Source organism: Engraulis encrasicolus, chromosome 23, assembly GCF_034702125.1.
Source record: "Engraulis encrasicolus isolate BLACKSEA-1 chromosome 23, IST_EnEncr_1.0, whole genome shotgun sequence".
Lineage (NCBI taxonomy): Eukaryota > Metazoa > Chordata > Actinopteri > Clupeiformes > Engraulidae > Engraulis > Engraulis encrasicolus.
In genome coordinates this window covers 26,048,296-26,059,277 of record NC_085879.1, presented here as the reverse complement: position 1 = coordinate 26,059,277, position 10,982 = coordinate 26,048,296, and the positions used below count along the sequence as shown (strand labels likewise).

The 10,982-nt window shown below is 42.0% G+C and overlaps 1 protein-coding gene across 1 annotated transcript in view; it reads left to right on the top strand.

The window, feature by feature from the left end:
• LOC134439954 (mucin-2-like) overlaps nucleotides 1–1,886 on the top strand; it is a 118,311-nt gene extending 116,425 nt beyond the window's left edge. Inside the window, exon 11 of the mRNA XM_063189882.1 lies at nucleotides 1,881–1,886. Coding sequence (XP_063045952.1) covers nucleotides 1,881–1,886 — 6 coding nt within the window. The remainder of the gene's footprint in view (nucleotides 1–1,880) is intronic.
• The last annotated feature ends 9,096 nt before the right edge of the window (nucleotides 1,887–10,982 follow it).

The window sequence follows — 10,982 nt, the reverse complement described above, 5'->3', positions numbered from 1 at the left end:
AATTTGTGCTGTTTCCTGCTCCAGTTGTGGACAGAACGATTGGCCAAACTCACAATAGAAAGCCCGTGCTGTGCTACTGTCCCAGAGAGCTGCGAAAAAAAACCTTCATAGAAGAAGTCACTCTTAACAGGGGTGTTAACCAATTCAATGAGTTATCTCATTGCTCTCTCTCTCTCTCTCTCTCTCTCTCTCTCTCTCTCTCTCTCTCTCTCTCTCTCTCTCTCTCTCTCTCATAGCAAAGTGAACTTAACTAGCCTACTATTTACCAAATGGTGAATTTCTGAGTCCTTTTTAATGTGGACCACTGAAGGCATGATAATGCTTCATCATATTTTAGAAATAGGGCCTATGTGCCTACATATGCCTTTTATATACCAAATGTGTATCATTTTGAAATTGTTTCAGTTGTTTATGACTTGTGTAGGACTGAAATTATCTCTGCATACTATCAGTGCTGTATTGCTTTGTAAACATAGGCTATTCAACACACTTTAAAAACACACTGAAAAGATACGGCCATAGTAGCCTACTAAAAACATTTTGTTCATAATAATGGTGATTAATAAATGGTGATCTTAAATTTTCATACTGACATTCTTAAATTTGACTTGGTAGATCACGGCAGACCATCAACTTCAAAAGTAGATCTCGGTTAAAAAAATGTTGGGCACCCCTGGTTTAGATCGTACTAGGCAAAGCGTAACAAATTGTGATTTAAGGACAGATTCACACTAGAGAGACTCTACTGGGAATCTGGCCCAAGGAAATCCTAATTATTAGACTACAACTGGTCTACATTGCGTCCTACTACAGCATGTTGCGCGTGCTCCGATGTGTTTGAGTTTATGAGCAAGCCTTTGCGTTGCTTTGTGGACAGTGAGAGCTTTGAGGCGCATTTAGGGAAATCAGTGGAGTGCGCTTTGAAACGTTGTTGAGCCGTGACAAAGTTCGTCAGCTTCAGCCAGAGCCATGTTAACACAATCCACAGTCAGACAAAATTACTAATTTTAAAACATTGATTACCATAGTGAACCTAAATGTAACTGTAAAAACTGTGTGTAACATTTGATGAATGTAATCAATTACTGATATTATTCTGTGTTTATTACAGAAATATAGCCTACCATGTGATGCAGTAGCCTGTTGATGCTGGCAAAAGATGCAATCTGGAGGATTTCAGGGTACGTTTTCCTATGCTTCAATGTTAGGTGAGATGAATGTAATGCAGTGTTTCCCAAACACTAGGAGTATGTTTTATTTGATGAATAAAAACAAATGTATGGAGCATGATCATATTGGGATGGAGGAAGATGTAGAACATGAGCGAGGGGGTACTCATAGTATGACAGGAGCGTACCTATGTTCCCCGGGTCCTATGTTCCCCGGGTCCTATGTTCCCCGGGTCCTATGTTCCCCGGACATAGGACCCTTTTTCAAAAAAAGGGTTCTATGTTCCCCGCATTGTATGTGTCCCGAGTTTTCAAATTGTGCCCTTCCCAAAACCAGCCCTAAACCTAACCTGTCAGTAATGCAATGTTTCTGAGTTGTACTTTGAAACAGAGGGGAACATAGAACCCTTTTTTGAAAAAAAGGCCCTATGTTCCCCAAACATAGGGATGACCCCAGTATGACAAAAATGCTTAGGGGGTCCTCAAGACGAAAAAGGTTGGGAGACACTGATGCATGCCTAGATCAGTACGCCCAGAGCAAAGTCACAGGCAGTGCGCTTCTCTTGCATTCACAGACTGCCCATGTTTTTTTCAAGAGATGGAATGCTTTGCATATCTATTTGTGTAGAGTTAATCACCAATACAATATCCAGAAGTTGTATCCAGGTGTCAATTGTGTCCTTGTTCTGCTGTTGTTGTTTTTTCAAACAGAGATGACTCTTCCTCACTGGTAGTGACTTGGGTCATGCGGGACAGCATCAGAGCTCGGGTGACATCTCTCGCGCGGGTGAAATCTCTCCTGGAAGATTTCAAGGTATGAAATGTTTTACTGGGCTGCATCTTCCAATAGATTACTCTTTCTAGGGTATGTAATGATGTCCTCACCACCAACAAATTCTCTTAAAGGGGTATGCCACTATTTTGGGGCTTACTACAGTTAAAATCGTTGGCTGGGGTTCATAAAGGTGGTCTTATTTTTCATAAAGTGTCTTATTTTTCATGTTAAGCGTTGTCTTGCTTTAAGACAAGTTAAAAGAGGGAATAAGTCGCTAAGCTAGTGAAAGTCAATGGATCCGTGTAGCATTGTAGCTTAGCGACATATTGCCTCTTTTCCCACCTTTACAAACCCTGGCCAACGATTTTAACTGTATTAAGCCCCAAAATAGTGGCATACCCCTTTCAGCATAAATGTGGTCTATAATTCGTCCTGCGACTCCTCAATGTAAGCTCCCATTGATATTGAAGCAATAACTGCGCCGATTATTTTTTTTGACTGGAGAAATGGAATCCTGCTACAGTGTCCCAGACCTCTGTGTGCTGGAGCTCCACCAGGGGGCTAGAGCCCCACAAACCCCCCCCCCCCCCCCCCCACCCCCCCCCCCCCCCCCCCCACACACACACACACACAGAGGTATGTTGAGAACCAGGCGTGTTTTACTGGGCTGGATCTTCCAATAGTTTAACCTTCATATAGGCATTTGCCAGGCTGTTACCACCTGCCTCTCATTTCGTTTCAGATCCTTTCTACAACTTAAAGGCGTGTAAGAGATTTATCACTCTTTTGTTTGGACTTTCATATGTAAATTGTTTTTTGTGTCCTGAAAATAGACAAGTAAGCTGAATACTGTACATGTTGTATTTGTGTTTTATGATTTTATAGGTGTGTGTAGAGTTCTGAAGAATACAAGTCAACAGTCAAGTTCTTCTCCATATTCTCCAAATCTGATGGAGGCGTTCCATCAGGAAAGGGGGAATGGTTGGTCGATGACTCCAGAATAATGATACCCATGACCCAGGTATTATGCACAAAGAGAATGTTAATTTGATGCCTTGATGCCTAAAATGATGCCTATAAACATTAAGTCAGAATAACTGATGTTAAATGGTCTAACTTTTCACCTGGTGTATTTGGTATTGCAGTAGCATGTTTGAAATGGATGGTTAAGAAGGCAACATATGTCATGGACATCAGTTAAATATTTACAATTTAATTTAATTTGTGTATCTGTCAAATTAATTTGTTTCAGGCTCAACATGCTGACAGGGAATCAGATATGGCAGAAAGCATCCATGCCATCTACGTGATCCGCCATGAAGGTTCAGAAGCCACTGACAGTCCTGAGGACATCGGTATTATTTTCAAAGGGTGACTGCATTTGCCAAACATCCTACCAAGGCTCCGCCCTCGCAATGACGCAACACCTTCGGCTCTGCTACACACGCTCAGGAAAACTTTGTTCAGGTACTTTCGGATTCTCTCCACAGCAGGAAACTCCACCCATTTTGTCAGGAAGCAATCAACTTTGAGCATCACCAACAGTCCTGGCTAGAGGCGTGTTCAAGGAAGTGACAAGATTTGAGCTGATACGTTCTATTGGGACTAAGAAAATGTTTGCTTTAAACTTTGGCTCAGCCTGTTCGGCCCTCGACCACTAGCAAACGGGACTCACTAATTTGACGCCATTTCGGTACTTACCGCTTATGTCATACGACCCTAACCCTAACCTTAACCCTAACCATAAATCACTTGTTTGAAATGTTTGATTACCATGTGACGTACCACGTAAGTACCGAGAGGACATCAAACTAGTGGGTCCCAGTAGCAAACGATGAGAGTTGGGTCAACCATGCCGTTTGAGAATGTTGTTATGCTCTTGGTCAGACCAAGTCTCGAAGAGATTTGAAAGTCATGATAATCAGGTTACAAACATTCCACTTACAGTGGCCATATTTCTTGCCCTTGTTTACGCACTGAACTTGTTATCCTCCTTGAAAGTTGTGTGTGTGTGAGTAATAATGCAGAAATAATAATAGTAATTGACTACAAGTACAAATACACATTTCTACATTATTACTCACACACAACATTTTGTAAAACGTTACTGAAATGGCCAAACACTTTTATGCAAGAGTCATTGCATTGAGCAGATCATTGAGAGGCTCTGAAGTCCACTACACTACCAGTAATCTTAACGTGTGTGTGTGTGTGTGTGTGTGTGTGTGTGTGTGTGTGTGTGAAAATGTAGTACACAGACAAACGAGAGCCACACCGTACACATGCATGTGCGCTGCTTTTTACAGTGTAAAGAGACGCTTGCTCTGTAAACGTGTTACTAGAGGCTCTGAGTAATGATGTAGCAATGTGCACTCTCATATGACACACTAGCTGAAACATAGCTTGCATGCAGACGATGTTTTCACTTTGAAACAAAATACTCTCACTCTCTCAATTTCAATTCTATTTTCTCTCTCTCTTGTTTTGGCCTTTAAGAGACGCTTGCTCTGTAAACGTGTTACTAGAGGCTCTGAGTAATGATGTAGCAATGTGCACTCTCATATGACACACTAGCTGAAACATAGCATGCATGCAGACGATGTTTTCACTTTGAAACAAAATGCTCTCACTCTCTCTCTCAATTTCAATTCTATTTTTTCTCTCTCGCTTTCTCTCTGCGTCACACTACCTCCTCAAGCACATGTACAGCACTCTACTTTTCCTTTTTTTGACTTTACAACCTGACAAAAACACAGCCTTGCAAATTTGTTGTTACTAGAATGGCTATGACAGTCATAGTGCATTACTAAAGGCCCTGTGTTATGTCATCGTAGACTAGCATTATGGTAATTAACCTTTCAATGACTGTTGGTGTGCCACTGGTGGTATGGAATGCATTATTGGCGTACAACAGACGTGTACGCTCTTGTATGTAAGTGTTTAAAAGGTTTGTTTGTTTATTTCGTATTTATTACCCTCAAGACAATTTTTTGTTTTGATTAATGGCCTGGGAAATGTGTTGATTAAAAAAACAAAAAAAAACAAATCTCGAACATCTTGGGTTTGTAGTGTTGTTTTCCATAGCTTTATAGCCTTTTCTGTGTAAGCTTAACTGTAATGCTCTGAAATAACTTAATGAAAACATGGAAAGTATTTCCACATGATTCAATAGCACATATACAACATGATGAGCTCTTGTTGGATCAACTTGAGAGAATTGGGATAGTCAAACCAGAATCAAACATGTTGGATGAACATTATGAGATCCCGTTGGATCATCTTAATTGAGTCAGGTTTTGATACCCTGACTCAGTTATGTTGGGTCAACTCAAGAAAGTAAGGTTACATGAACAGAAAGGAATCCTGTTAAATCAACAAAGTTGCCTCATGTTAAAAATAAGAAAGATAATCATGTGTAAATACTTTCCATAATATTCTTAAGTAAATCCAACAGAATGTTTTTTTTGAGTGTATATGTGTGGTTTTATGCATGAACGTGGCCATACATTCTGCCATGGAGGTGTCTCATAAAGCCTGTGAGAAAACATATTTATATTGATGTGGTGTCAAAAATGAAATGTCACCATAAGAACTGGTGGATCAATACTATAATCATCTCCTCTGCTGTATGCTATAATATTGCTGTCTTTGTTTATACACAAACTGTATGAAATGAATATTGACTGGACATTTTGAGCAGAGGGTCATTTTATACACAAGCAAACATCATGGACTCTAGGAATAAGAGAGAGAATACATCATATAAAATAAACATCCAAAATGAAGAGTACTGCATAAACATACATGTTGCATAAGGGCGCAATCACACCGGACGCCGATTTTACAGTAGGGGGCGGATGAGTTCTGTTGTTTGTTAATGAAAATAAGCGTGTTCCGCATCGAACATCAGCACAGGGTGAATTGCGGATTTTCTGAAGTTGAAAAAAGTTCAACTTGGGGCGCTGTGGCGCAGCGGGCTAAGCACCCCACATTTCCCCACAGGGACCCCGGTTCGGATCCAGCCAGGGTCATTTCCCGGCCCTGCCCCATCTCTCTCTCCTAGTCATTTCCTGTCTACTCTCACACTGTCCTGTAATAATAGGGGCCCCAAAAAATACTTTTAAAAAAACTCAAGGCGGAAAATCCGCTTCACGTCATGATGAGACCGTTATCAATTCATATCAGATTTATGATCCAACGTTAGGAGTGCAAGAGGAGAGCTCATCTTCTATCCATTTTACATTGATGAATCTACAAAGCATTTTGTGCATGTTTTCACAACATTCAACACCACCGATTGCGTTGCGAGCGTCAGTTCAGCCGTTACAACATTGCCTGGTCACTAGGGCTGTAACGATATTGTATCGAACCGAGAAATCGCGATACATAGAGTCACGATACTGAATCGTGATACAAAGAGTCAGTATCGTGATACGTCCTTTCAAAATTTTGTTACCCATCAGTCAAGAAAACAACCACATGATATGAAGTTATAGTGCTTCCGAGCTTCAAATCGTCCTCATTGTTATATTTAAACCTTTTAAAATTATTAGTAGCCTCGTGTAACCTATTCTACCTATAAACTACCATAGCTTTTATTCATACTTTTATTATTAAAATGTTGGCAAATGTGAAATCGCGGGGTGTATCGAACCGTAGGTCATGAATAATGATGCGAACCGAATCGTGGGTTTAATGTATCGTTACAGCCCTACTGGTCACCGCATTCGAATGGGCAGCGGATCCGCCCTCGGTGTGATCACTACTGATAAATGAGCTGGACACGCATTGCAAACTGTAAGCAGAAATCTGCGTCCAGTGTGATCGCGGCCTTAAGCTGTATCAGATCGGCCTTGGCCATGCCTCAAACGGCTATGGCATCATACTCTTAAGGTTCAAGATTCAAGATTTACATTATTACATCTCATTATAGGTGTATAACAGAGTAAATTCTTTGTGTTAAAATGAAAGGTGTGTGTGTGTGTGTGTGTGTGTGCGTGCGTGCGTGCGTGCGTGCGTGCGTGCGTGTGTGTGTGTGCGTGTGCGTGTGCGTGTGTGTGTGTGTGTTGGTTGTCTTCAGCATGAGTTCAGCAATCTAATTTAATGTTACGTCAGGGACCAAAGTTTGTTTCTGGCCAGAGGTAATTTCTCCCCACTCCTCCCGCATCTCTCTCTCCCAATCACATCCTGTCCTCTCTCTACTAGCCTAGCAAATAAAAAAGGCACCAAAAGCCTTTAAAACCGTGACGGATCAAGAACTGAATAATATTTTAACCATGTGTGTGACGTGTCATATCGATTCAGCACACCTATACACAACCACTAGATCTCATTATATTTATTGGTGTCTTTTTTATGATGTATAATAATAATAATAATAATAATAAGAATGAATAAATAAATATTGACTTGCTTACAATTTTGAGAAGGGGGCTATTCTTTACACTGTCATTTCATAAACAAGCAAACCTCTAGAAAATACAAATTAATTCATAAAATGGCATAAAAATCCAACATAAAAACTACTGCATAAAATCATATCAGATCAAGAAGCAAATACATTTTTACCAACGTGTAGAATATTTCAATTCAGAAGACCTGTATCGAGGCCCAGTCGTGGCTCAGACGGCTGGACACTGCACTGCTACTCCGCGACCCATGCAGGGGAGTATTTCTCGAAACCATAGTTGCTAACTATGATAGGTAATTTGTTGTTTGCAATGCGATTTCCCATTGGCAACTACCCAAGTTGCTAACTGGCTTACAACTATGCTTTCGAGAAATGCACTCCTGGGTTTGATTCCAGCTCGGGTCATTTGCCAATCCTTCCCCGTCTCTCTCTCCCCACTTGCTTCCTGTCTCACTCAACTGTCCTATCATGAATAAAGGCAGTAAAAGCCAAAAACAATACTTAAACTAGAAGCACTCAGGGAGCGCAGACCTCCGCCAAGGAAGCTGCTTGATAGAACATTTGATTTTGTTACACCCTGACTTTCTCCCTTCTTTTTGTGGAGTTTGCAATATCCCGCAATTCAATTTGCGGTCACTAGGGGCGTCTAGATGTATAGGCCAGCAATGGTGAAAAATCTTTTAAAAGGTCCTGGTTCCGGTTCGTGATCCGGATCACCACCAGAATTTAATCACTTGTTCCTTGGGTCATTACTAACAACTCCACAAAGTTTCGTCCAAATCCGTTCATTAGGTTTTGAGTTATCCTGCTGACAAACAAACAGACAAACAGACTGACAAACTCCTTGGCGGAGGTAAACATAACAACTGGTTCTACCGTGGAGCTAGCGGTAGGGCACTCGTCTGCTACGTGGCCGTCCAGGGTTTGATTTAGGGTGACCAGCTGTCCGGACTTCGGCCGGACAACCCCGCCCCTTCACTTTCTAACCTAGCGTCCTCACGCCGTACCCATTGCTTCGACTTGCCGCCTCCCCGCCTCCGTGGAGAAAACAGTGAAGTCGGTATTCTAAACTGTAGGCAGAAATTGGGGAACAGCGCTGCCATCTTTCCTCAGACTAACTCAGCTTCCAACAACAGTTTTACTTGTAAAACGAGATTTTTTGGGAAGGATTTTCGCATTTCATTTCCTCATTCCGATAAAGGAGTCATCAGTAGGCTACCACTAACTTAATGTTGTATCAGAGACGGCAGGATGCGATAGAGAAATCCTTCCGTAGCCAACAATTAATTTCACTTTACTCAAAGTTGATCAGGAGTGCGTTTATCAGCGGTGTTTTAAAATGAGAGGCAAACCACTTCTGTCAACCTTTTTTTGCATGCAGACGCTGGATAACCGTAGCAACAACACAAGCTCAAAATACAGACAGAGCGCCCGTTCAGAAAGATGCTTTCTTTGCCCTGTTTGTAAAGTTGTGAGCCCTCTTTGTAAAGGCATTTAGTGGACAAACTTTGTTGCACTATGCGTTGCCACCAGTGCAGGAAAAAATTGGAAACAGACAGTAGCCTAGACAATAATATAGATAGGCCTACCTTATTTAACTTTCATACAGTCAGCACTCAGGGCTATGAACCGCAATTAACACTAATTGCACTGAGATTTCCCTGACACGTCTGATGACGCGGTTCCGGTCGGGAGGTTAATGGCGTTGGCGTGAGGCACCGTGACCCCGATACCCTAATATGTAATTTACAACTTAACTAAAGAAGATTTGCTAAAGAAAAAAATTGAAAATTAAAGAAAGAAATGTAAGTGTACTGGACTATCGCAGATGTCCGCAAAAACAAGATCAAAGGGAAAGAAACAAGAGTTGGCGTCCAGCTCAACCATGGAAGACGCACAGGAAATTAAACAGCTGATCACGGACTTGAAATGCTCCATATCGGGAGAAATCCAGGAGTTTCGAAAGGAGTTTAAAAACTTCAGACAACAAACAGAGACCGACATCAAAACAATCTTGCAAGAAAACAAGCGGCTGCAGGAAAATGTGGAAGCCCTGGAAAAAAGAACAACCGAGCTGGAAAATAGGATGAGCCAGCAAGAAGATGACGCGTGGAGATATCAAACGCAGATTAAGGAACTCCAGAAACAGGTGGATAACATGAGCGACCAGGTGGATTATCTTGAAAATAAATCTCGGCAAAATAACATATGTATATACAACATCCCAGAGAAGAGTGAAGGAAGCGACATGATGAACTTCATTCAAACATTATGGCGAGAAACTTTGAAAATGGAAACTGAAATTCCAATAACCCGGGCGCATAGAATAGGCAAAGAAGAAGAGGAGCGCGTGAGACCGATTATTGTGAACTGTTTGCATTTTAATGACAAGAGAGCGGTGTTAAATGCAGCCTGGTCGAAGGAAATAACGTTTGCAGAAGAAAGGATATACTTGGACCACGACTTCACCACGAAAGTCAAGAAACAGAGGGCGAAATACCGTCCCTTAAGAGAAAATCTAAAAAGTCAGGGGGTGAAATCGCATATCCTTGCACCAGCAAAACTTAAAGTTTTCAACTCAGACGGAACTGCAACAATTTACCGGGACGCGGAACAAGCGCAAAAGGATTTACAAACCAAAGGCCTGTTTAATCCTACACCTGGTCCTACACCTGGGGAGTCGGTGTAGTCGGTGAAAAAAAGAAGGCAACAACAAACTGTAAGTGCGCATTTCCTACACTTTATGTCATGGTAGCCTGTCTGTGGACCAATTAAGAACTGTCACGACCCCATTGATTTTGTTTGTACCGTGTTTCGATGATGGAGTATCACAACCAAGAAAGACATTGTCGGTTTGACAAATAACAACGAACTATTAATCACTTCCCCTTGCTGGAGCGAACTCTGAACGCCACTATGGGAGTGCCTTTGAAACTGTATAGGCCCATGTTCTCACGGAAGGCGCGTCGGCTGCAAAGATGGATAGAATTGACAGAGTCGCCAAGGAAAACGGAAATATTTCAAAAATGAAAGACACGTGCATGTCGTCTACGAGACGCAAGTTTATGTTAAAGGTGTTGCTCATGATTTTCTCTCTCTCTCTCTCTTCTTTTCGCGGTGGCGATGGGCTACCATTATTGGAGAAAGGACTATATCTACGACAACCATGGAATGAAAAAGAACAACAAATGGAGGTATCATGGACAGGCTTGCTTAAGCCAAATATGATGACACTGCTTGGACATTCTCTCTCTCTCTCTCTCTCTCTCTCTCTCTCTCTCTCTCTCTCTCTCTCTCTCTCTCTCTCTCTCTCTCTCTAGACTGGTGGCTGGGTAGGTGGTATGCTGGGTTTTGTGATGTTGTGGGGATGGAGAGATATAAATGGTGTGTGTGTTTGTGTGTGTGTGGGGGGGGTACATTGAGTGTGGATGGAAATGGTCTGTATGGGTGTGTGTCAGCGGAGGGGAGGGGTGGTGGGGGGTTGCTTTGTGTGTGTGTGTGTCTGTGTCTGTGGTATGGGAGGGCGAGTGCGGGTATATGTGGTAAATGGAGTGCTGGGGAGATGGAGACATGGCAAGGGTGTGTGTGTGTGTGTGGGGGGGGGTGCCTGCACAGAGCTGGGAGGGGG